The 27,808-nt window shown below is 43.5% G+C and overlaps 1 protein-coding gene across 5 annotated transcripts in view; it reads right to left on the reverse strand.

The window, feature by feature from the left end:
• LOC106606653 (rho GTPase-activating protein 17) overlaps positions 1–27,808 on the reverse strand; it is a 61,073-nt gene that overhangs the window by 26,758 nt on the left and 6,507 nt on the right. For all 5 annotated transcript variants that reach the window (XM_045719980.1, XM_045719983.1, XM_045719979.1 and 2 more), the window contains one exon: positions 15,823–15,862. Coding sequence is in view for 4 of the 5 variants with exons in the window: in XM_045719983.1 (XP_045575939.1) it covers positions 15,823–15,862 (40 nt within the window). In the remaining variant the exon portion in view is untranslated. The remainder of the gene's footprint in view (positions 1–15,822; positions 15,863–27,808) is intronic.

The following is a 27,808-nucleotide window of genomic DNA, read 5'->3' on the forward strand; positions in this document are numbered from 1 at the left end:
TGACCACTTAGCCATTTAAATACACAGAGGCCCTGCATAACTAAAGTGCCACATTTCAACAGGCTAAACTAACATTCAGCTCATGGTTAGGAAAGTTGGTGATGTATCATGTTACTGAACGTGATCTGCACACTAATATCTACCCCCTGGAGATAAATAAAGTGGATTAAACGGAATTGAGCTGTGCCTTGTTAGACCATAATAGAACAAGGAAATTGTGACTGTATCTATAGAGTAAACCCTATGGTGTAAGGAGGGCTATCCTTTTTGGAGCTGGGTAATAAAACACATTGCAAGCAGACACACCTGTAACTGGTTACCTGCCAGAAAGATAAGGCTAACATTATGAATGAATCATCTGTGGTAAACTAGACGTTTACAAGATATGTCTGCATGCCATTTGCTACAGTACCTGGTCTCTCTTGACATAGAGTTATAGTACCTGGTCTCTCTTGACATATTGAGCTACAGTACCTGGTCTCTCTTGACATATTGAGTTACAGTACCTGGTCTCTCTTGACATTTTGAGTTATAGTACCTGGTCTCTCGTGACATATTGAGCTACAGTACCTGGTCTCTCTTGACATATTGAGTTATAGTATCTGGTTACTAGTGACATATTGAGTTATAGTATCTGGTTACTAGTGACATATTGAGTTATAGTATCTGGTCTCTCTTGACATATTGCGCTACAGTACCTGGTCTCTCTTGACATATTGAGTTACAGTACCTGGTCTCTCTTGACATATTGAGTTATAGTACCTGGTCTCTCTTGACATATTGAGCTACAGTACCTGGTCTCTCTTGACATATTGAGTTATAGTACCTGGTCTCTCTTGACATACTGAGTTATAGTACCTGGTCTCTCTAGACATAATGTTATAGTACCTGGTCTCTCTTGACATATTGAGCTACAGTACCTGGTCTCTCTTGACATATTGAGCTACAGTACCTGGTCTCTCTAGACATAATGTTATAGTACCTGGTCTCTCTTGACATATTGAGTTATAGTACCTGGTCTCTCTTGACATATTGAGCTACAGTACCTGGTCTCTCTTGACATATTGAGCTACAGTACCTGGTCTCTCTTGACATATTGAGTTATAGTACCTGGTTACTAGTGACATATTGAGTTATAGTATCTGGTTACTAGTGGCATATTGAGTTATAGTATCTGGTTACTAGTGGCATATTGAGTTATAGTATCTGGTTACTAGTGGCATATTGAGTTATAGTATCTGGTCTCTCTTGACATATTGAGCTATAGTATCTGGTTACTAGTGACATATTGAGTTATAGTATCTGGTTACTCTTGACATATTGAGCTACAGTACCTGGTCTCTCTTGACATATTGAGTTATAGTATCTGGTTACTAGTGACATATTGAGTTATAGTATCTGGTTACTAGTGACATATTGAGTTATAGTATCTGGTTACTAGTGACATATTGAGTTATAGTATCTGGTTACTAGTGACATATTGAGTATTAGTATCTGGTTACTAGTGACATATTGAGTTATAGTACCTGGTCTCTATTGACATATTGAGCTACAGTACCGGGTCTCTCTTGGCATATTGAGTTATAGTACCTGGTCTCTCTTGACATATTGAGTTATAGTACCTGGTCTCTCTTGACATATTGAGTTATAGTACCTGGTCTCTCTTGACATATTGAGTTATAGTGTCTGGTTACTAGTGACATATTGAGTTATAGTATCTGGTTTCTCTTGACATATTGAGCTACAGTACCTGGTCTCTCTAGACATAATGTTATAGTACCTGGTCTCTCTTGACATATTGAGTTATAGTACCTGGTCTCTCTTGACATATTGAGCTACAGTACCTGGTCTCTCTTGACATATTGAGCTACAGTACCTGGTCTCTCTTGACATATTGAGTTATAGTACCTGGTTACTAGTGACATATTGAGTTATAGTATCTGGTTACTAGTGGCATATTGAGTTATAGTATCTGGTTACTAGTGGCATATTGAGTTATAGTATCTGGTCTCTCTTGACATATTGAGCTATAGTATCTGGTTACTAGTGACATATTGAGTTATAGTATCTGGTTACTCTTGACATATTGAGCTACAGTACCTGGTCTCTCTTGACATATTGAGTTATAGTACCTGGTCTCTATTGACATATTGAGCTACAGTACCTGGTCTCTCTTGACATATTGAGTTATAGTATCTGGTTACTAGTGACATATTGAGTTATAGTATCTGGTTACTAGTGACATATTGAGTTATAGTATCTGGTTACTAGTGACATATTGAGTATTAGTATCTGGTTACTAGTGACATATTGAGTTATAGTACCTGGTCTCTATTGACATATTGAGCTACAGTACCGGGTCTCTCTTGGCATATTGAGTTATAGTACCTGGTCTCTCTTGACATATTGAGTTATAGTACCTGGTCTCTCTTGACATATTGAGTTATAGTACCTGGTCTCTCTTGACATATTGAGTTATAGTGTCTGGTTACTAGTGACATATTGAGTTATAGTATCTGGTTTCTCTTGACATATTGAGCTACAGTACCTGGTCTCTCTAGACATAATGTTATAGTACCTGGTCTCTCGTGACATACTGAGTTATAGTACCTGGTCTCTCTTGACATATTGAGTTATAATACCTGGTCTCTCTTGACATATTGAGTTATAGTATCTGATTACTCTTGACATATTGAGCTACAGTACCTGGTCTCTTTAGACATACTGAGTTATAGTACCTGGTCTCTCTTGACATATTGAGCTATAGTACCTGGTCTCTCTTGACATATTGAGCTACAGTACCTGGTCTCTCTTGACATATTGAGTTATAGTACCTGGTCTCTCTTGACATATTGAGCTACAGTACCTGGTCTCTTTTGACATATTGAGTTATAGTATCTGGTTACTAGTGACTAGAGGTCAACCGATTAATCGGAATGGCCGATTAATTAGGGTCGATTTCAAGTTTTCATAACAATCGGTTATCGGTATTTTTGGCCACCGATTTGCCGATTTTTTTTACACCTTTATTTAACTAGGCAAGTAAGATTAAGAACACATTCTTATTTTCAATGACGGCCTAGGAACGGGGGTTAACTGCCTTGTTCAGGGGGGATTCGTTTTTGCAACCTTCTGGTTACTAGACCAACGCTCTAACCACCTGCCTTACATTGCACTCCACAAGGAGCCTGCATGGCAGGCTGACTACCTGTTACGCGAGGGCAGCAAGAAGCCAAGGTAAGTTGCTAGCTAGCATTAAACTTATCTTATAAAAAACTATCAATCTTAACATAATCACTAGTTAACTACACATGGTTGATGATATTACTAGTTTATCTAACGTGTCCTCCGTTGCATATAATCGATGCGGTGCCTGTTAATTTCTCATCGAATCACAGCCTACTTCGATAAACGGGTGATGATTTAACAAGCGCATTTGCGAAAACAATCACTGTCGTTGCACCAATGTACCTAACCATAAACATCAATGCCTTTCTTTAAAATCAATACCCAAGTATATATTTTTAAACCTGCATATTTAGTTACTATTGCCTGCTAACATGAAATTGTGTCACTGCTCTTGCGTTCATTGCCTGGCTCGTTGCGAACTAATTTGCCAGAATTTTACGTAACTATGACATACCATTGAAGGTTGTGCAATGTAACAGGAATATTTAGACTTAGGGATGCCACCCGTTAGATAAAATATGGACCAGTTCCGTATTTTACTGAAAGAAAAAAACGTTTTGTTTTCGAGATGATAGTTTCCGGATTCGACCATATTAATGACCTAAGGCTCGTATTTCTGTGTGTTTATTATATTATAATTAAGTCTATGATTTGATAGAGCAGTCTGACTGAGCGGTGGTAGGCACCAGCAGGCTCGTAAGCATTCATTCAAACAGCACTTTCGTGCGTTTTGCCAGCATCTTTCGCAATGCATTGCACTGTTTATGACTTCAAGCCTGTCAACTCCCAAGATTAGGCTGGTGTAACCGATGTGAAATGGCTAGCTAGTTAGCGGGTGCGCGCTAATAGCGTTTCAAACGTCACTCGCTCTGAGAGTTGGGAGTGGTTGTTCCCCTTGCTCTGCATGGGTAACGCTGCTTCGAGGGTGGCTGTTGTCAATGTGTTCCTGGTTCGAGCCCAGGTAGGAGCAAGGAGAGGGACGGAAGCTATACTGTTACAGTGGCAATACTAAAGTGCCTATAAGAACATTCAATAGTCAAAGGTATATGAAATACAAATCGTATAGAGAGAAATAGTCCTATAATTCCTATAATAACTACAACCTAAAACGTCTTACCTGGGAATATTGAAGACTCATGTTAAAAGGAACCACCAGCTTTCATATGTTCCCATGTTCTGAGCAAGGCACTTAAACGTTAGCTTTCTTACATGGCACATATTGCATTTTTACTTTCTTCTCCACACCTTGTTTTTGCATTATTTAAACCAAATTGAACATGTTTCATTATTTATTTGAGGCTAAATTGATTTTATTGATGTATTATATTAAGTTAAAATAAGTGTTCATTCAGTATTGTTGTAATTGTCATTATTACAAATAAATACAAAAACGGCCGATTAATCGGCATCGGCTTTTTTGGTTCAGCCAATAATCGGCATCGGCTTTGAAAAATCATAATCGGTCGACCTCTACTAGTGACATATTGAGTTATAGTATCTGGTCTCTCTTGACATATTGAGCTACAGTACCTGGTCTCTCTTGACATATTGAGCCACAGTACCTGGTCTCTTTAGACATACTGAGTTATAGTACCTAGTCTCTCGTGACATACTTAGTTATAGTACCTGGTCTCTCTTGACATATTGAGCTACAGTACCTGGTCTCTCTTGACATATTGAGTTATAGTACCTGGTCCCTCTTGACATATTGAGCTACAGTACCTCGTCTCTCTTGACATATTGAGTTACAGTACCTGGTCTCTTTAGACATATTGAGCTACAGTACCTGGTCTCTCTTGACATATTGAGCTACAGTACCTGGTCTCTCTTGACATATTGAGTTATAGTACCTGGTCTCTCTTGACATATTGAGCTACAGTACCTGGTCTCTCTTGACATATTGAGCTATCCACCCGTAAACAGCAAACTGTGGGTTAAATCTGTTTATTATACTGTATCTGTTGAAATTAATTGAATGTGTCTGCCATATGTCTCTGTATGTTTGTTTATGGTATCATTGCTTATGTGTATGCCTGTGTTTGTATACGTAGGCATATGTGTATAGACATGCCTGTATACACTGAGTGTACAAAACATTATGAACACCTGCTCTTTCCATGACAGACTGACCAGGTGAATCCAAGTAAAAGCTATGATCCCTTATTGATGTCACCTGTTAAATCCACTTCAATCAGTGTAGATGAAGGGGAGAAGACAGGTTAAAGAAGGATTTTTAAGCCTTGAGACAATTAGACATGGATTGTGTATGAGTGTCATTCTGAGGGTGAATGGACAAGACAAAATATTTAAGTGCCTTTGAATGGGGTATGGTAGTAGGTTCCAAGCACAACGGTTTGAGTGTGCCAAGAACTGCAATGCTGCTGGGTTTTTCACACTCAACAGTTTCCTGTGTGTATCAAGAATGGTCCACCACCCAAAGGACATCCAGCCAACTTGACACAACTGTGGGAAGTATTGGAGTCAACATGGGTCAGCATCTCTGTAGAACGCTTTTCACACCTTGTAGAGTCCATGCCTCGATGAATTGAGGCTGTTCTGAGGGCAAAAGTGGGTGCAACTCAATATTAGGAAGGTGCTTGTGTGTGTGTGTGTGTGTGTGTGTGTGTGTGTGTGTGTGTGTGTGTGTGTGTGTGTGTGTGTGTGTGTGTGTGTGGAGGGACCTAAAATCCCCAAAAGTTCCCACAAGGATAGTAAAACAAGGAAAATTCTACCTTGTGGGGACATTTCCCACAACCCCATGAGGACAAAGGTTATTTTAAGCTTAGGGGTTAGGTTAAGGGTTCGGAGTTAGGTTTAGGGTTAGTGTTACGGGTTAGGGTTATGGTAAGGGCTAGGAAAAATAAGATTTTGAATGGAAATTATTTTAGGTCCCCACGAGGATAGAAGAACATAATGTATGTGTTTGTGTGTACATGTAGGCATACTTGCGTTTGTATATGCAGGCAATACCCTTCAAGGGTGAAAATGCCTGTACAAAACCCACCAGGCTCCAGAAAGGAACTCTGAATGCTGGAACTAGACTGTCATCCCTGTGATACAAACCATAGCCCTGACTTGGACTGCCCTCACGCTCAGAGAGACATTAGCATTCAACTAGTGAAGCACATTCCATTGAGGAGGGAAAATAGATAGTAGGAGTGTCTTGGGCAGCACAAAGCACTTCTGCAGGAGCAAAGTTTAGCTGAGGGAGAACTTGTGGGAAGGAATCCCTATCTCCTGAATTCTTCCCAGGGGAGAGTCTTGAGGGAGTTAAAGGCTGTGTCTCAATACTTGTAAACAGCTTCTTACTGCATTCTCACCAAGGAAGAGTCAGTCAGCATAGCAGAGAGTTAGGATGTGTTTCAATATTTGTACTCAGTTTCCTCAGCCTCAACTTACAGTAAGTATCTCCATCATGCTCATTCATATGTGAAAGATCGGATTTCACTTTCCTTTCCACATCACTTTTACCTGTTATGTTATTTCAGTTTGTGATTATGAAGATAAGAGCAGAGGAAAGGAGGAAAGGAAGCCATTCCAGACTATTGAGATGCAGTCTCTTATTTATAGTCAATACCTTTCAACTCAGACTATGAAGTCAGCCTCAAATCTCATAGTGCATTGTGATAATAGCCAGTAAGTACAGCTTCTATACATTGTCCAGTGTCTTGTAACTATGCAGTTTCAGCATCCCTATCCATTCCTGTTCTGTTTGTCTATTCAGCCCTAGAAACGGTCACTGTTAACCAGGTGCTTAGGCTGTGTGTATATTAAGTCAAGCTTAGGGTCACAGTTCACTAAGGCAGGTCCTAAAAGTGTGACTCAAGTGTTCTTTATGAGGAGCTGAGAGAAGTGTGTAGTTGTCTGACACTCACACTCCCTCTTTCACTTCCTCTGTTCCACTTTTAACACACTCCTTCCCTCTCTTAAAGACCATGTCTATTCAATAGAGCATGGAGACTCACTTTCTTTCTCTCTCTCTCCTCCTCTCAGTTAACACACACTCTCTCTCCCCTCCTCTCAGTTAACACACACTCTCTCTCCCCTCCTCTCAGTTAACATACACTCTCTCCTCCTCTCAGTTAACATACACTCTCTCTCTCCTCCTCTCAGTTAACATACTCCTCTCTCTCTCTCTTCCTCTCAGTTAACATACACTCTCTCTCTCTCCTCCTCTCAGTTAACATACTCTCTCTCTCTCCTCCTCTCAGTTAACATACACTCTCTCTCTCTCTCTCTCTCTCTCTCTCCTCCTCTCAGTTAACATACACTCTCTCTCTCCTCCACTGCTAGCTAGCCAACCTTTACTGACTAGCAGCACTGTAGAAACTAATACATTACAACGGAACGATTTGACTAGTGCAGTGTTAGTTGTCTTGGTCATAGTTTGATAATTGTGTAGATCAGAGTAATTATGGAGGTTAGCTAGCCAGCTATTTTCGTCCCCTGCGACGCCACTTTTCCAAACATAGCCAACTATTACCGACGAGCAGCATTGTAGAAACTAAATACATTACAAAGGAACGTCTTGATTAGTGCTATGTTAGCTAGCTACATAGTTGCTTTTGTATCATGATAAGGTGTAGTACTGAAACTATCGAGGTTACCTAGCCAGCTACACGTTCAAACAAAGTCAACAACGCAGCCACTGCTAGCTAGCCTACTTCACCAGCCAGCTGTACTGTATCATCTTCGTCATTTTAGTGAATAACATTTTTGCAACGTAAGCTTAACTTTCTGAACATTCGAGAAGTGTAGTCCACTTGTCATTCCAATCTCCTTTGCATCAGCGTAGCCTCTTCTGTAGCCTGTCAACTATGTGTCTGTCTATCCCTGTTCTCTCCCCTCTGCACAGGCCACACAAACGCTTCACACCGCGTGGCCGCTGCCACTCTAACCTGGTGGTCCCAGCGCACACGACCCACGTGGAGTTCCAGGTCTCCGGCAGCCTCTGGAACTGCCGGTCTGCGGCCAACAAGGCAGAGTTCATCTCAGCCTATGCTACCCTCCAGCACCTCGACTTCTTGGCACTGACGGAAACATGGATTGCCACAGATAACACTGCTACTCCTACTGCTCTCTCCTCGTCTGCCCACGTGTTCTCGCATACCCCGCGAGCATCTGGCCAGCGGGGTGGTGGCACTGGAATCCTCATCTCTCCCAAGTGGACATTCTCTCTTTCTCCCCTGACCCATCTGTCTATCTCCTCATTTGAATTCCATGCTGTCACAGTTACCAGCCCTTTCAAGCTTAACATCCTTATCATTTATCGCCCTCCAGGTTCCCTTGGAGAGTTCATCAATGAGCTTGACGTCTTGATAAGTTCCATTCCTGAGGATGGCTCACCTCTCACAGTTCTGGGTGACTTTAACCTCCCCACGTCTACCTTTGACTCATTCCTCTCTGCCTCCTTCTTTCCATTCCTCTCCTCTTTTGACCTCACCCTCTCACCTTCCCCCCCTACTCACAAGGCAGGCAATACGCTTGACCTCATCTTTACTAGATGCTGTTCGTCCACTAATCTCATTGCAACTCCCCTCCAAGTCTCCGACCACTACCTTGTATCCTTTTCCCTCTCGCTCTCATCCAACACTTCTCACTCTGCCCCTACTCGGATGGTATTGCGCCGTCCCAACCTTCGCTCTCTCTCTCCCGCTACTCTCTCCTCTTCCATCCTATCATCTCTTCCCTCTGCTCAAACCTTCTCCAACCTATCCCCTGATTCTGCCTCCTCAACCCTCCTCTCCTCCCTTTCTGCATCCTTTGATTCTCCATGTCCCCTATCCTCCAGGCCGGCTCGGTCCTCCCCTCCTGCTCCGTGGCTCGACGACTCATTGCGAGCTCACAGAACAGGGCTCCGGGCAGCCGAGCGGAAATGGAGGAAAACTCGCCTCCCTGCGGACCTGGCATCCTTTCACTCCCTCCTCTCTACATTTTCCTCTTCTGTCTCTGCTGCTAAAGCCACTTTCTACCACTCTAAATTCCAAGCATCTGCCTCTAACCCTAGGAAGCTCTTTGCCACCTTCTCCTCCCTCCTGAATCCTCCTCCCCCTCCCCCCTCCTCCCTCTCTGCGGATGACTTCGTCAACCATTTTGAAAAGAAGGTCGACGACATCTGATCCTCGTTTGCTAAGTCAAACGACACCGCTGGTCCTGCTCACACTGCCCTACCCTGTGCTTTGACCTCTTTCTCCCCTCTCTCTCCAGATGAAATCTCACGTCTTGTGACGGCCGGCCGCCCAACAACCTGCCCGCTTGACCCTATCCCCTCCTCTCTTCTCCATACCATTTCCAGAGACCTTCTCCCTTACCTCACCTCGCTCATCAACTCATCCTTGACCGCTGGCTACGTCCCTTCCGTCTTCAAGAGAGCGAGAGTTGCACCCCTTCTGAAAAAACCTATACTCGATCCCTCCGAAGTCAACAACTACAGACCAGTATCCCTTCTTTCTTTTCTCTCCAAAACTCTTGAACATGCCGTCCTCGGCCAGCTCTCCTGCTATCTCTCTCAGAATGACCTTCTTGATCCAAATCAGTCAGGTTTCAAGACTGGTCATTCAACTGAGACTGCTCTTCTCTGTGTCACGGAGGCTCTCCGCACTGCTAAAGCTAACTCTCTCTTCTCTGCTCTCATCCTCCTAGACCTATCTGCTGCCTTTGATACGGTGAACCATCAGATCCTCCTCTCCACCCTCTCCGAGTTGGGCATCTCCGGCGCGGCCCACGCTTGGATTGCGTCCTACCTGACAGGTCGCTCCTACCAGGTGGCGTGGCGAGAATCTGTCTCCACACCACGTGCTCTCACCACTGGTGTCCCGCAGGGCTCTGTTCTAGGCCCTCTCCTATTCTCGCTATACACCAAGTCACTTGGCTCTGTCATATCCTCACATGGTCTCTCCTATCATTGCTATGCAGACGACACACAATTAAAATCTTCTCCTTTCCCCCTTCTGATAACCAGGTGGCGAATCGCATCTCTGCATGTCTGGCAGACATATCAGTGTGGATGACGGATCACCACCTCAAGCTGAACCTCGGCAAGACGGAGCTGCTCTTCCTCCCGGGGAAGGACTGCCCGTTCCATGATCTCGCCATCACGGTTGACAACTTCATTGTGTCCTCCTCCCAGAGTGCTAAGAACCTTGGCGTGACCCTGGACAACACCCTGTCGTTCTCTACTAACATCAAGGCGGTGACCCGATCCTGTAGGTTCATGCTCTACAACATTCGCAGAGTACGACCCTGCCTCACACAGGAAGCGGCACAGGTCCTAATCCAGGCACTTGTCATCTCCCGTCTGGATTACTGCAACACGCTGTTGGCTGGGCTCCCTGCCTGTGCCATTAAACCCCTACAACTCATCCAGAACGTCGCAGCCCGTCTGGTGTTCAACCTTCCCAAGTTCTCTCACGTCACCCCGCTCCTCCGCTCTCTCCACTGGCTTCCTGTTGAAGCTCGCATCCGCTACAAGACCATGGTGCTTGCCTACGGAGCTGTGAGGGGAACGGCACCTCCGTACCTTCAGGCTCTGATCAGGCCCTACACCCAAACAAGGGCACTGCGTTCATCCACCTCTGGCCTGCTCGCCTCCCTACCTCTGAGGAAGCACAGTTCCCTCTCAGCCCAGTCAAAACTGTTCGCTGCTCTGGCACCCCAATGGTGGAACAAGCTCCCTCACGACGCCAGGACAGCGGAGTCAATCACCACCTTCCGGAGACACCTGAAACCCCATCTCTTTAAGGAATACCTAGGATAGGATAAAGTAATCCTTCTAACCCCCCCCCTTAAAAGATTTAGATGCACTATTGTAAAGTGGTTGTTCCACTGGATATCATAAGGTGAATCCACCAATTTGTAAGTCGCTCTGGATAAGAGCGCCTGCTAAATGACGTAAATGTAGTGTGTTCTCTCTCTCTCTCTCTCTCTCTCTCTCTCCACATGTTCCATCCAGTCAACACAATTCATCACATGTTCCACCCAGTCAACACAATTCATCACATGTTCCACCCAGTCAACACAATTCATCACATGTTCCATTCAGTCAACACAATTCATCACATGTTCCATTCAGTCAACTCAATTCATCACATGTTCCACCCAGTCAACACAATTCATCACATGTTCCACCCAGTCAACACAAGTCATCACATGTTCCACCCAGTCAACACAATTCATCACATGTTCCACCCAGTCAACACAATTCATCACATGTTCCACCCAGTCAACACAATTCATCACATGTTCCACCCAGTCAACACAATTCATCACATGTTCCACCCAGTCAACACAAGTCATCACATGTTCCACCCAGTCAACACAAGTCATCACATGTTCCACCCAGTCAACACAAGTCATCACATGTTCCACCCAGTCAACACAATTCATCACATGTTCCACCCAGTCAACACAATTCATCACATGTTCCACCCAGTCAACACAATTCATCACATGTTCCTTCCAGTCAACACAAGTCATCACATGTTCCACCCAGTCAACACAAGTCATCACATGTTCCATCCAGTCAACACAAGTCATCACATGTTCCATCCAGTCAACACAATTATCACATGTTCCACCCAGTCAACACAATTCATCACATGTTCCATCCAGTCAACACAATTCATCACATGTTCCACCCAGTCAACACAATTCATCACATGTTCCACCCAGTCAACACAATTCATCACATGTTCCATCCAGTCAACACAATTCATCACATGTTCCACCCAGTCAACACATGTTCCATTCAGTCAACACAATTCATCACATGTTCCACCCAGTCAACACAATTCATCACATGTTCCACCCAGTCAACACAATTCATCACATGTTCCATCCAGTCAACACAATTCATCACATGTTCCACCCAGTCAACACAAGTCATCACATGTTCCATCCAGTCAACACAAGTCATCACATGTTCCATCCAGTCAACACAATTATCACATGTTCCACCCAGTCAACACAATTCATCACATGTTCCATCCAGTCAACACAATTCATCACATGTTCCACCCAGTCAACACAATTCATCACATGTTCCATCCAGTCAACACAATTCATCACATGTTCCATCCAGTCAACACAATTCATCACATGTTCCACCCAGTCAACACAATTCATCACATGTTCCATTCAGTCAACACAATTCATCACATGTTCCATCCAGTCAACACAATTCATCACATGTTCCACCCAGTCAACACAATTCATCACATGTTCCACCCAGTCAACACAATTCATCACATGTTCCACCCAGTCAACACAATTCATCACATGTTCCTTCCAGTCAACACAAGTCATCACATGTTCCACCCAGTCAACACAAGTCATCACATGTTCCATCCAGTCAACACAATTCATCACATGTTCCACCCAGTCAACACAATTCATCACATGTTCAACCCAGTCAACACAATTCATCACATGTTCCATCCAGTCAACAAAATTCATCACATGTTCCATCCAGTCAACACAATTATCACATGTTCCACCCAGTCAACACAATTGTCACGTCCTGGCCAGTATATAAGGTTAATTGTTTTGTAGTTTGGTCAGGGTGTGGCAGGGGGTATTTGTTTTATGTGGTTCGGGGTGGTGTGTTTGTGTAAAGGGTGTTTGATTTAGTATTTCCGGGTTGTTAACTAATGTTTAGTTAATTCTATGGTTAGTCTAGTGTGTGTGTTTCTATGTTTGGTTGATTGGGGTTGGGACTCTCAGTTGAAGGCAGGTGTTGTCTATCTGCCTTTGATTGAGAGTCCCATATATTAGGGTGTGTTTGTATGTGTTATTTGTGGGTGATTGTTCTGTGTTGAGCCTATGCTAGCCAGACTGTTTGTAGTTGTTCGTTCGTTCTTTTTGTTTTGTGATTTTGTACGTTCATTTTTTTGAAGTTAATAAATTCTCAAGATGAGCATACACGTACCTGCTGCGTATTGGTCCACATTTTCCAACGATGATTTCGTTATATCATCAGAGGACGAAGACAACCGTGACAGAATCACCCACCACCAAAGGACCAAGCAGCAGAGGAAGGAGCAGACGGAGTTCGAGTTGGACTGGCGGGAGAAGTGGACTTGGGAGGAAGTTCTGGACGGGGCCGGACCCTGGCATCAGGCTGGGGATTATCGCCGCCCGCAGTGGGAAATTGAGGCAGCCAAGGCAGAGAGGCGGTGGTACGAGGCCAGAGTGGACGCGCTGATGGAGAAGCACGAGAGGCACCCCCAAGAAAAAATTTTGGGGGGGCACACGGGTAGTTTGGCTAGGCGTAAGAAGAGCCGGAAGCCAGCTACCCGTGGTTATATGGAGGAGCGTATGGGGTGGAGAGAGCTATGTTTCGCTGAGAAGCGCACTCTCTCACCCATACGCACGCACAGTCCGGTGCGAGTTATTCCAGCCCCTCGCAGGTGCCGTGCTAGGGCGGGCATCCAGCCTGGTAGGAGGATGCCTGCGCAGCGCATCTGGTCGCCGGTACGCCTCCGAGGACCAGGCTACCAAACTCCCGCTCTACGCACGGCTACCATCAGGCCCCTGCACAGCCCAGTCTGCCCTGTACGAGCACCCCGCTCGTACAGGGCTACTAGTTCCATCCAGCCAAGGCGGGTTGTGCAGGAGGTAAGATCTAGACCGGCTGTGCGCCTCCATAGCCCTGGGTTTCCAGCTCCTGTCTCTCGTGCGGACCCGGAAGTGCGTCCACCCAGTCCGACTCGTCCTGTTCCCGCTCCCCGCACTAAACTGCAAGTGGTAAACCCAGCCTCGCCAGTCAACAGTCATCATCAGAGCTGCCCACCAGTCAACAGTCGTCGGAGCTGCCCGCCAGTCAACAGTCGTCGGAGCTGCCCGCCAGTCAACAGTCGTCGGAGCTGCCCGCCAGTCAACAGTCGTCGGAGCTGCCCGCCAGTCAACAGTCGTCGGAGCTGCCCGCCAGTCAACAGTCGTCGGAGCTGCCCGTCAGTCAACAGTCGTCGGAGCTGCCCGCCAGTCAACAGTCGTCGGAGCTGCCCGCCAGTCAACAGTCGTCGGAGCTGCCCGCCAGGCAACAGTCGTCGGAGCTGCCCGTCAGTCAACAGTCGTCGGAGCTGCCCGTCAGTCAACAGTCGTCGGAGCTGCCCGTCAGTCAACAGTCGCCGGAGTGGTCAGACTGCGCTGAACTGCCGGAGTGGCCAGACTGCGCTGAACTGCCGGAGTGGCCAGACTGCGCTGAACTGCCGGAGTGGCCAGACTGCGCTGAACTGCCGGAGTGGCCAGACTGCGCTGAACTGCCGGAGTGGCCAGACTGCCCTGAACTGCCGGAGTGGCCAGACTGCCCTGAACTGCCGGAGTGGCCAGACTGCCCTGAACTGCCGGAGTGGCCAGACTGCCCTGAACTGCCGGAGTGGCCAGACTGCCCTGAACTGCCGGAGTGGCCAGACTGCCCTGAACTGCCGGAGTGGCCCGAGTGGCCAGACTGTCCCGAATTGCCAGACTACCCAGACTGTCCCGAATTGCCAGACTGCCCAGACTGTCCCGAACTGCCAGACTGCCCAGACTGTCACGAACTGCCAGACTGCCCAGACTGTCCCCCGGCGATGCCAGACTGGCCCGACTGCCCCTCGGCGATGCCAGAGTGGCCCGACAGCCTGGAACGGCCGGAACCAGAGCCACCTCCAGAAATAGGTGGGTTGGGGAGGGGGGGTGTCGCACAGTGCCGTCGTTGACGGCAGCCACCCTCCCTTCCCTCCCTTTAGAAAAGGGGACTTTTTGTTGGTGTTGCTTGGGGTTATTTTTGTTAAGGTGCTTCTGGGGTAGCACCTTTAAGGGGGGGGTACTGTCACGTCCTGGCCAGTATATAAGGTTAATTGTTTTGTAGTTTGGTCAGGGCGTGGCAGGGGGTATTTGTTTTATGTGGTTCGGGGTGGTGTGTTTGTGTAAAGGGTGTTTGATTTAGTATTTCCGGGTTTTGGTTTATGTTTAGTTAATTCTATGGTTAGTCTAGTGTGTGTGTGTTTCTATGTTTGGTTGATTGGGGTTGGGACTCTCAGTTGAAGGCAGGTGTTGTCTATCTGCCTTTGATTGAGAGTCCCATATATTAGGGTGTGTTTGTATGTGTTATTTGTGGGTGATTGTTCTGTGCTGAGCCTATGCTAGCCAGACTGTTTGTAGTTGTTCGTTCTTTTTGTTTTGTGATTTTGTACGTTAATTTTTTGAAGTTAATAAATTCTCAAGATGAGCATACACGTACCTGCTGCGTATTGGTCCACATTTTCCAACGATGATTTCGTTATATCATCAGAGGACGAAGACAACCGTGACAACAATTCATCACATGTTCCACCCAGTCAACACAATTCATCACATGTTCCACCCAGTCAACACAATTCATCACATGTTCCACCCAGTCAACACAATTCATCACGTTCCACCCAGTCAACACAATTCATCACATGTTCCCCCCAGTCAACACAAGTCATCACATGTTCCACCCAGTCAACACAATTCATCACATGTTCCATCCAGTCAACACAAGTCATCACATGTTCCATCCAGTCAACACAAGTCATACTGTATGTTAATGGTTGCATTTGACTTGACAGTGTCTAAGGCTGCTGTGACTGAGTATAAAGTGGAAGCAGGAGACAAAATAATAATATTCACCTGTAGAAGGTCATCACTCAGCACCTCAGTCTTCTCAGCTCTGTGGAGGAAAACACATAAGGAGGTCAAAGGTCAGATAGGCAGACATAATAGGACTTATTCATTACAGAGAGTTCCAATAGAAGTGTAGTGTGTAGATCAGAAATGTTAGCCTGGTTAAACCAGACTGAACTGTGCGCTCACCAGAAACAATTGTGAGTGCTGGGTTCAATCTGGTTCAATCAAGCTACGGAAACGCTTCTCTGTTGTAAAGAATAGAGAATGGTGTCAGTTCTATACTTTGCATTTCTACATTCAACATGGTGGTATTTAAGATATCATATGGTATGGAAAGCCCAACTGAACCCAACTGTAGTGCAGGGCCTGTGTCAGAGTTGTGCCAGATCACACTCTCTCACCGTTTATAAGACTTCTCTACTGATTAAAAAAAACAATGCAATTCCAGGAGTGACTGAAAGACTTAATAAGTGAACTATTGTGGTACTATAGTGGTGCTGTAAGCCTGCAACTCCACTGCACTTAATTTCAACTTAGCAAGAGTAACGCTGCAGTGAAAAGACAACAAACAGAGATTGGCGAGTGTATCTCTCTACTTCTCCATCTCTGAGCCATTACTACGACAGGTAATGAAGACTAACCCGTCTTACTGATTAGGGGCAAGTCATAGGTAACGTTGCACTTTATTTCTCTAGACAACGCAGTCGGCAGCCCTACAGCAACAAAAGAGTTTCTGCTATACTATGAGTTGTCTGGGCCTGGGTCGACGAGAGAAATAAAGCTTTCAGGAAACTCACCCTGGACTACCCTGCACAACAAACATCACAAGTAGACCTAACTCACTCATACACACCAACACTCCACACCTCTGCTTGTGGCTGTTTCCAGGGAGAGGGCCTGTTAGAGCCTCCCCCTGTTAGAACACACACTTCCTGTTTCCTGAATTCCAGCATTTGTTATGGCAACAGCAGGAGGTGAGAGGTCTGTTGATGTCTCAAACATGTAATACCTACCAGTCAGCTAGTGTGTTGGAGGAGAGAGAGGAGTAGTGGAGAGAGTTACCTGACATCATTCCAAAACCAAAATGCACTATCCCATACAGCTGTGGTTTCAAAGGTCTTCTTGGCACTGTGACAGACTTAAAGCCATTCAAATGTTCTTGAGACCCAAAAAGCAAAAACTGTTCGTCGACGCAATCTAGCATTCAGCCACAAAGAATCAGGTGCAAGAGAAACCCATATTGATCTTCCTGATCCACCTTTTGGGAAACACAGCCTACCAATCTTAACACCATCATTCACTGTGGAAAAAAAGAACAGCCAATATTCTCCATAGACCTATCCCTACATCTGTAATAACACACAGTTCCCTTTAATCCAGTGGAGTGGTGGTCCCAGCACTAGATTTTCCCAGCACTTAACAAAAGCCAGACTTAAAGTGTGCTGGGAAGTGAAGTGATCATTAGCTCACCATTTAGAGGGTTCTGATACTGCTGAGCCAGCAGGATGGCTACAGAAACTTAGGTCCTCCCCACTCAAACGTGTGCACGTACACGCACACACATACCATCTTCCCCAGAGGGCACTGTCCTCTTACTGGAGTCTGGGCCAACAACCTACAGTAATGTTCATTGGGATCAATTAACCCCCTCACACACACACACGCACACACACACACAACATCTATTACCTAATACCCACTGAAATAATACCTTACTATACCCTATACTGCACATTACTGTACCAAGCCCCTGCTTTATTGTAAATGGTACCGCTGGTATACAGTACAACAAATATAAACTGTGTCTATGATCTATCCCACTGAAAGTAGCAGAATTGTATAAAAGGGATAGTTCAGCGATTTGACGTATTTACATATTTGCTCCCTTACCTTGAAAGCAGTCTATGGACAAGGAGTGACTGAAATCTACACTTTGGCTTTTGTTAAATCGCTGAACTATCCCTTTAATTGGTGAAGTAAGTTTATAATCAACCAGAGAGACTAGGGATGGATATATCTTCATCTGTAGAGGCCACATAAATCATGCCCTGATATCATCTAGACCAGACAAATGGCAGGTCAAACCAGAATATCCACACAGACCATGCAGTAAAGTGTCTCGTTACTGAGAAGACATGGTCATTGGTTGGCCTGGGGAGGTAGGAGGCTATGAGCTGAGCAAAAATCTATAATGAATTAGCATTGATTTGAGCTAGAATAGCTGCATTGAGCTAGCAGGCATTATTCTAAGAATAGGCATCTTGACTGCAATGCTACAGTCAGGACACTGGGAGAAGAGAGAGTATAACACTGAATAAGAAATGAAACATGTAGAAAGATGATCAGACCAATCGACTCATCAGAGTCCCAACCACCCCATACATCCACTTCTCAGGTCATTCCATTTAGCTTCATGTCAGCTTACCATCTTAATATGCTCAGTAATGGTTACATATAGACTTGGGTTAGATAGATATATTTTCCTCTTTATTCATCTTATCCACGTATTGAGCCCCACGACTTTGTTACAGAGACTCTCTGTCAAGCTTCTAAACAGGAAACCCCTGCTCTCTGTCTATCAGGTTGGTTATCTATCCATCCAGTCACTGGAACATGTTAGCCAGTGTCTGCTGAAGAGACTCTGTTCTGGGGGTAAGTTTCAATGCAACATGGTTATGGATAAACTGAGGGGTTGTGGGTTTGGTGGTACAGCAGTCATGCACCAGCAAAGACCTAATCAAGCCTATTCATCTCATCGAGGAACATATCATCCTATTTATCTCTTGTGGTTCAACACCTTTACACTGTGGTCTACATATTCAACACCTTTACACTGTGGTCTACATATTCAACACCTTTACACTGTGGTCTACATATTCAACAACTCTTTACACTGTGGTCTACATATTCAACAACTCTTTACACTGTGGTCTACATATTCAACAACTCTTTACACTGTGGTCTACATATTCAACACCTTTACACTGTGGTCTACATATTAAACAACTCTTTACACTGTGGTCTACATATTAAACAACTCTTTACACTGTGGTCTACATATTAAACAACTCTTTACACTGTGGTCTACATATTAAACAACTCTTTACACTGTGGTCTACATATTCAACACCTCTTTACACTGTGGTCTACATATTCAACACCTCTTTACACTGTGGTCTACATATTCAACACCTTTACACTGTGGTCTACATATTCAACACCTTTACACTGTGGTCTACATATTAAACAACTCTTTACACTGTGGTCTACATATTAAACAACTCTTTACACTGTGGTCTACATATTAAACAACTCTTTACACTGTGGTCTACATATTAAACAACTCTTTACACTGTGGTCTACATATTAAACAACTCTTTACACTGTGGTCTACATATTCAACAACTCTTTACACTGTGGTCTACATATTCAACAACTCTTTACACTGTGGTCTACATATTCAACACCTCTTTACACTGTGGTCTACATATTCAACACCTTTACACTGTGGTCTACATATTCAACACCTTTACACTGTGGTCTACATATTCAACACCTTTACACTGTGGTCTACATATTCAACAACACCTTTACACTGTGGTCTACATATTCAACACCTTTACACTGTGGTCTACATATTCAACACCTTTACACTGTGGTCTACATATTAAACAACTCTTTACACTGTGGTCTACATATTCAACAACTCTTTACACTGTGGTCTACATATTAAACAACTCTTTACACTGTGGTCTACATATTAAACAACTCTTTACACTGTGGTCTACATATTAAACAACTCTTTACACTGTGGTCTACATATTAAACAACTCTTTACACTGTGGTCTACATATTAAACAACTCTTTACACTGTGGTCTACATATTAAACAACTCTTTACACTGTGGTCTACATATTCAACACCTTTACACTGTGGTCTACATATTCAACACCTTTACACTGCGGTCTACATATTCAACACCTTTACACTGCGGTCTACATATTAAACAACTCTTTACACTGCGGTCTACATATTAAACAACTCTTTACACTGCGGTCTACATATTAAACAACTCTTTACACTGCGGTCTACATATTAAACAACTCTTTACACTGCGGTCTACATATTCAACACCTTTACACTGCGGTCTACATATTCAACACCTTTACACTGCGGTCTACATATTCAACACCTTTACACTGCGGTCTACATATTCAACACCTTTACACTGCGGTCTACATATTCAACACCTTTACACTGCGGTCTACATATTCAACACCTTTACACTGCGGTCTACATATTCAACACCTTTACACTGCGGTCTACATATTCAACACCTTTACACTGCGGTCTACATATTCAACACCTTTACACTGCGGTCTACATATTCAACACCTTTACACTGCGGTCTACATATTCAACACCTTTACACTGCGGTCTACATATTAAACACCTTTACACTGCGGTCTACATATTCAACACCTTTACACTGCGGTCTACATATTCAACACCTTTACACTGCGGTCTACATATTCAACACCTTTACACTGCGGTCTACATATTCAACACCTTTACACTGCGGTCTACATATTCAACACCTTTACACTGCGGTCTACATATTCAACACCTTTACACTGCGGTCTACATATTCAACACCTTTACACTGCGGTCTACATATTCAACACCTTTACACTGTGGTCTACATATTAAACAACTCTTTACACTGTGGTCTACATATTAAACAACTCTTTACACTGTGGTCTACATATTAAACAACTCTTTACACTGTGGTCTACATATTCAACACCTTTACACTGTGGTCTACATATTCAACACCTTTACACTGTGGTCTACATATTCAACACCTTTACACTGTGGTCTACATATTCAACACCTTTACACTGTGGTCTACATATTCAACACCTTTACACTGTGGTCTACATATTCAACACCTTTACACTGTGGTCTACATATTCAACACTCTTTACACTGTGGTCTACATATTCAACACCCTTTACACTGTGGTCTACATATTAAACAACTCTTTACACTGTGGTCTACATATTCAACACCTTTACACTGTGGTCTACATATTAAACACCTTTACACTGTGGTCTACATATTCAACACCTTTACACTGTGGTCTACATATTCAACACCTTTACACTGTGGTCTACATATTCAACACCTTTACACTGTGGTCTACATATTAAACAACTCTTTACACTGTGGTCTACATATTAAACAACTCTTTACACTGTGGTCTACATATTAAACAACTCTTTACACTGTGGTCTACATATTAAACAACTCTTTACACTGTGGTCTACATATTAAACAACTCTTTACACTGTGGTCTACATATTCAACACCTTTACACTGTGGTCTACATATTAAACAACTCTTTACACTGTGGTCTACATATTAAACAACTCTTTACACTGTGGTCTACATATTCAACACCTTTACACTGTGGTCTACATATTTGGTGATGCAGTACTGTCTCTCACAGCTGCTATGTCCTCAGAGCTAATACATAGCAACAGTGTTTTATTGCAGTATACTACACATACTTTAAGCTCGGTAACAGAAATTAAGATATGGAGGAAAGGAATGTAAAACAGACTAACCACAGTAGCCAGAAACATACTGCTGCAGTTCGACAAGTGTAGGAAATAACTGCTGATGCTCTTATCACTATGCTAACCTGTAACACAAATAGACTCACCACATACAGATAAATATAAACAGACATGCACTGGTGTACACACACACACATAGGCTACTCACACACACACACACACACACACACACACACACACACACAGGCCAATCACATGCATACATACAAATATATATTAAATATAAACACATACACGAGTGTGCTCAAATACACACACAAAAACACACACTTGTAGGCTACTCACACGCACACACAAAACACATACACCCCTCTACACGCAAGCACACACAGACACACGCAGTGACCTCCCATTGACTTAGGTCTGCAAACTACATTACAATCTTTGATTTACTGTATCACAGACATGATGAGTATTCCAGCAGTTTTTCACCAGACCATAGGCACAGTGAAGGAGGTGTTCTACAGCTTTACCACTCTGGTGAAATAGAAAGACCCTAATTCATTCACTGGAAAACGACAGTGGAAAACTTCAAAAGTCTTCGTTCAGTGTTATGTGAACATATCTATAGTAAAACTAATCAAGCCTAAATTAATACTGGTACACTCATCTATGGGCCGATGTTTTTAACAATCATTTCATACCTTGAATTACATTGAGACCCAATCACATATGTCTCTTAGGAACTTAATTCCTAAATTAAACTAATTTTAAGCTGAATTCTTGGTGATTTTACAGTCTTTTTATACTAAAAAATAAAATTAAAATAAAATGAATCACTCGCAGGCCGGTTTTGGCCGGCGGGCCGCCTGTTGCCGACCCCGACAGCAATGGACTTCTGGTGTGTCGAGTTTTAAATCAATCTTCCAACCCCCCCACCCCCCAGAATGACAAGCTATATAACTACAGTACCAGAACAGAATGACTAGCTTTATAACTACAGTACCAGAATGACTAGCTTTATAACTACAGTACCAGAATGACTAGCTATATAACTACAGTACAAGAATGACTAGCTTTATAACTACAGTACCAGAACAAAATGACTAGCTTTATAACTACAGTACAAGAATGACTAGCTTTATAACTACAGTACCAGAACAGAATGACTAGCTTTAGAACTACAGTACAATACTAGCTTTATAACTACAGTACCAGAACAGAATGACTAGCTTTATAACTACAGTACAAGAATGACTAGCTTTATAACTACAGTACCAGAACAGAATGACTAGCTATATAACTACAGTACCAGAACAGAATGACTAGCTTTATAACTACAGTACCAGAATGACTAGCTTTATAACTACAGTACCAGAACAGAATGACTAGCTTTATAACTACAGTACAAGAATGACTAGCTTTATAACTACAGTACCAGAACAGAATGACTAGCTTTATAACTACAGTACCAGAACAGAATGACTAGCTTTATAACTACAGTACCAGAATGACTAGCTATATAACTACAGTACCAACAGAATGACTAGCTTTATAACTACAGTACCAGAACAGAATGACTAGCTTTATAACTACAGTACCAGAACAGAATGACTAGCTTTATAACTACAGTACCAGAACGACTAGCTTTATAACTACAGTACCAGAATGACTAGCTTTATAACTACAGTACCAGAACAGTATGACTAGCTTTATAACTACAGTACCAGAACGACTAGCTTTATAACTACAGTACCAGAATGACTAGCTTTATAACTACAGTACCAGAAAATGACAAGCTTTATAACTACAGTACCAGAACGGACTAGCTTTATAACTACAGTACCAGAATGACTAGCTTTATAACTACAGTACCAGAACACAATGACTAGCTTTATAATTACAGTACCAGAACACAATGACTAGCTTTATAATTACAGTACCAGAACACAATGACTAGCTTTATAACTACAGTACCAGAAGAGAATGCCCAACCCTCTCCGAGTTGGGCATCTCCGGCGCGGCTCACTCTTGGATTGCGTCCTACCTGACAGGTCGCTCCTACCAGGTGGCGTGGCGAGAATCTGTCTCCACACCACGTGCTCTCACCACTGGTGTCCCCCAGGGCTCAGTTCTAGGCCCTCTCCTATTCTCGCTATACACCAAGTCACTTGGCTCTGTCATATTCTCACATGGTCTCTCCTATCATTGCCACGCAGACGACACACAATTAATCTTCTCCTTTACCCCTTCTGATAACCAGGTGGCGAATCGCATCTCTGCATGTCTGGCAGACATATCAGTGTGGATGACGGATCACCACCTCAAGCTGAACCTTGGCAAGATAGAGCTGCTCTTCCTCCCGGGGAAGGACTGCCGTTCCATGATCTCGCCATCACGTTTGACAACTCCATTGTGTCCTCCTCCCAGAGTGCTAAGAGCCTTGGTGTGACCCTGGACAACACCCTGTCGTTCTCCGCTAACATCAAGGCGGTGACCCGATCCTGTAGGTTCATGCTCTACAACATTCGCAGAGTACGACCCTGCCTTACACAGGAAGCGGCGCAGGTCCTAATCCAGGCACTTGTCATCTCCCGTCTGGATTACTGCAACTCGCTGCTGGCGGGGCTCCCTGCCTGTGCCATTAAACCCTTACAACTCATCCAGAACGCCGCAGCCCGTCTGGTGTTCAACCTTCCCAAGTTCTCTCACGTCACCCCGCTCCTCCGCACACTCCACTGGCTTCCAGTTGAAGCTCGCATCTGCTACAAGACCATGGTGCTTGCCTACGGAGATGTGAAGGGAACGGCACCTCCGTACCTTCAGGCTCTGATCAGTCCCTACACCCAAAGAAGGGCACTGCGTTCATCCACCTCTGGCCTGCTCGCCTCCCTACCTCTGCGGAAGCACAGTTCCCACTCAGCCCAGTCAAAACTGTTTGCTGCTCTGGCAATGGTGGAACAAGCTCCCTCACAACGCCAGGACAGCGGAGTCAATCACCACCTTCCGGAGACACCTGAAACCCCACCTCTTTAAGGAATACCTGGGATAGGATAAAGTAATCCTTCTAAATACAGTACCAGAAGAGAATGACTAGCTATATAACTACAGTACCAGAACAGAATGACTAGCTTTATAACTACAGTACCAGAACAGTATGACTAGCTTTATAACTACAGTACCAGAACAGAATGACTAGCTATATAACTACAGTGCCAGAACAGAATGACTAGCTTTATAACTACAGTACCGGAACAGAATGACTAGCTTTATAACTACAGTACAAGAATGACTAGCTTTATAACTACAGTACCAGAACAGAATGACTAGCTTTATAACTACAGTACCAGAACAGAATGACTAGCTTTATAACTACAGTACCAGAACAGAATGACTAGCTTTATAACTACAGTACCAGAACAGAATGACTAGCTATATAACTACAGTACCAGAACAGAATGACTAGCTTTATAACTACAGTACCAGAATGACTAGCTTTATAACTACAGTACCAGAACGACTAGCTATATAATTACAGTACCAGAACAGAATGACTAGCTATATAACTACAGTACCAGAACGTATGACTAGCTATATAACTACAGTACCAGAACAGAATGACTAGCTATATAACTACAGTACCAGGACAGAATGACTAGCCTCAGTTGTAAGGCGTATAACATTACTATGAAGACACAGCGTTGGAAGTGAGTCTACAGTATGAATCATTATAGAACCGGTAGGTCTAATTCCGGGATGCTGATTGGATAAAACCACATTCCGGCAGGTGTCTATTCCACAAATTACCATCGGATAAACTATGACGTTGAAATGCTCATTTACTCTGTTCCATCTCCCTGCGCAATCCACTGTCTCATCAGCCCATCCAGGCACTTTATAAACTTGATTTCCACTATAAAAAGCATCTAGATATTATCTCACATTTCTTTTAGACTAGCATTTGGTTTTCAACAGCGGAGACTTGTATAAACCTTGCTGTCTCTCTCTCCGACATTTGCAACATTATTTCAACATTGAAATTTGATCTCCAGCTGTCCCATAGTAATGAACGTGTCGGAAGTCAGGACGAGACAGACAGGCAGACAGCTTTCCTCAGCCAGTCGAAATTATGAATCAGCTGGCATCATTTTTATGGCTATATACAAAGAAATGTCAAAAGGATACAGATAAACAGACTAAATGCACCTAGTTTGCGATTGTGTTAGCTGTGTTGTTGGCTGGCTCCTCTGAACATCAGTGTCCTGATGAGAGAACACATTTTCTATGCCAGGCGAAATCAAATTTTATCTGTCACATCCGCCGAATACCTTACCGTGAAATGCTTACTTACAAGCACTTAACCAACAATGCAGTTCAAGAAATAGAGTTAAGAAAATATTTACTAAATAAACTAAAGTAAAAAATGTAATTAAAAGTAACACAAAAAAAATAACAATACCAAGGATATATACAAGGGGTACCGGTACTGAGTCAACGTGCGGGGGTACAGGTTAGTCGAGGTCATTTGTACATGTAGGTAGGGGTAAAGTGACTATGCATACATAATAAACAGCGAGTAGCAGCTGTGTAAAAATAAAGGGGGGGGATGGCCATTTGATTACTTGTTCAGCAGTCTTATGGCTTGGGGGTAGAAGCTGTTAAGAAGCATTTTGGACCTAGATTAGCTCAGTGTTATGGCTGTATCCAAATAAATTTCACTGGAAAACTGCTTAAACAAATGCAAATGCAGCTAATTTGCTATTACTCTGGTTGCACTGTTTGCCATGATTGTAAATTAGCCGTAGTTGGTTAGCTAGCAATCAAGGGATAAGAATGTTTGCATTTGGAACATTTAGAATGAACGACTGAGCCGCGTACATAGATACAGTACAAAAAGACTTAGCGACTGGGTCGTGTCTCTGGCAACCAAACCTATAGAACAAACAACCAGCAAACTTAGATTTGTGTCAGGATTATATCTCGTGGAAGGATGAAATACTACGAATAAATTCATAAAAAATATTTTGGGGGATGAAAATATGTCCATAATTATTTGAATACGTTGGTAACCCATTGTATAGAAGTGATAATGCCCTCAATGCCGGTGTTTGGAGGATATATTGACACGGTTTGCTAACGTGCCAATATATCCCCCAAACACCGGCTTGAAGGGTATTATCACTTCAATAAACACACTACTATTAAACCTACTAATTGGACTAGCATTGACTACCAAAAGAGTATTACTGGTCCAGACTTTAGCCTTGCTTGGCAGGGTTATGGCGTTACTATGAAGACACAGGGCTGGGAACGAGACTACAGTATGACTAAACCCAAACTTCCTCCTTTTTAATTTACGATAGTGTAGCTCAGTGACGTCCACAGCACCATGCTGTCTCCTGGCTGACCAAGCATGGAAACGCTTACTCGACAAAACCTCCCCATGCCCCAGCCTGGCCCGCCTGTCCTTTCCGGAGACAGACAGAGAGGCCCTCATCACCAGGGTGGTGACATACGGAGGGAAGATTGATATGAATCATTACACCATTAGTACACCACCCTCCACATAGTCCCCATCGACTCCAGAAAAAGCATTTTTGTTTTCTGGAAAAGGTTAGGACTAAAAGTTAGGGTTAAAAGTTAGGGGTAAAATGTATTAGATTTACTTTGAGTTTTGTTTCCCTGGTCACTATATTACCTGTAGGTATGTGTAATACACACTTTCTGCATTGATCAAACTGTTTCTCTTCACCACTCTCATCAAAACTACTTTTAGTTTGAGATGTTCATTCCTATTAGTTTGTGATACTCATAGATACTCAGAGTTCACAACAAACTCCTGCATAAATCACTCCTCATGCAACTCCTGTGTTCAGCCAACTGTTTTTGTGAAAAGCCTTTTGTTTGGAAGGCCTACCAGGCAGTCCCACTGGCAGCAGGCCCACAGGAATGTGAGAGTGGAGTAGAGTAGTAGTTCTGCCAAAAGCAGGTGGCAGCATGCACATGTCGGTCTACACTGTGTGTATCCCAAATTACAGCCTATTCACTTTATGTACAGTTGAAGTTTTAGAACACCTACTCATTCAAAATGTTTCTTTATTTTTACTATTTTCTTCATTGTGGAATAATAGTGAAGACATCAAAACTATGAAATAACACATATGGCATCATGTAGTAACCAAAAAGTGTTAAACAAATCAAAACATATTTTATATTTGAGATTCTTCAAATAGCCACCCTTTGCCTTGATGACAGCTTTGCACACTCTTGGCATTTTCTCAACCAGATTCACTTGGAATCCTTTTCCAACAGTCTTGAAGGAGTTCCCACATATGCTGAGCACTTGTTGGCTGATTTTCCTTCACACAGCGGTCCGACTCATCTCAAACCATCTCAATTTGGTTGAG

The sequence above is a fragment of the Salmo salar genome, chromosome ssa06, assembly GCF_905237065.1.
Source record: "Salmo salar chromosome ssa06, Ssal_v3.1, whole genome shotgun sequence".
Taxonomy (NCBI): domain Eukaryota; kingdom Metazoa; phylum Chordata; class Actinopteri; order Salmoniformes; family Salmonidae; genus Salmo; species Salmo salar.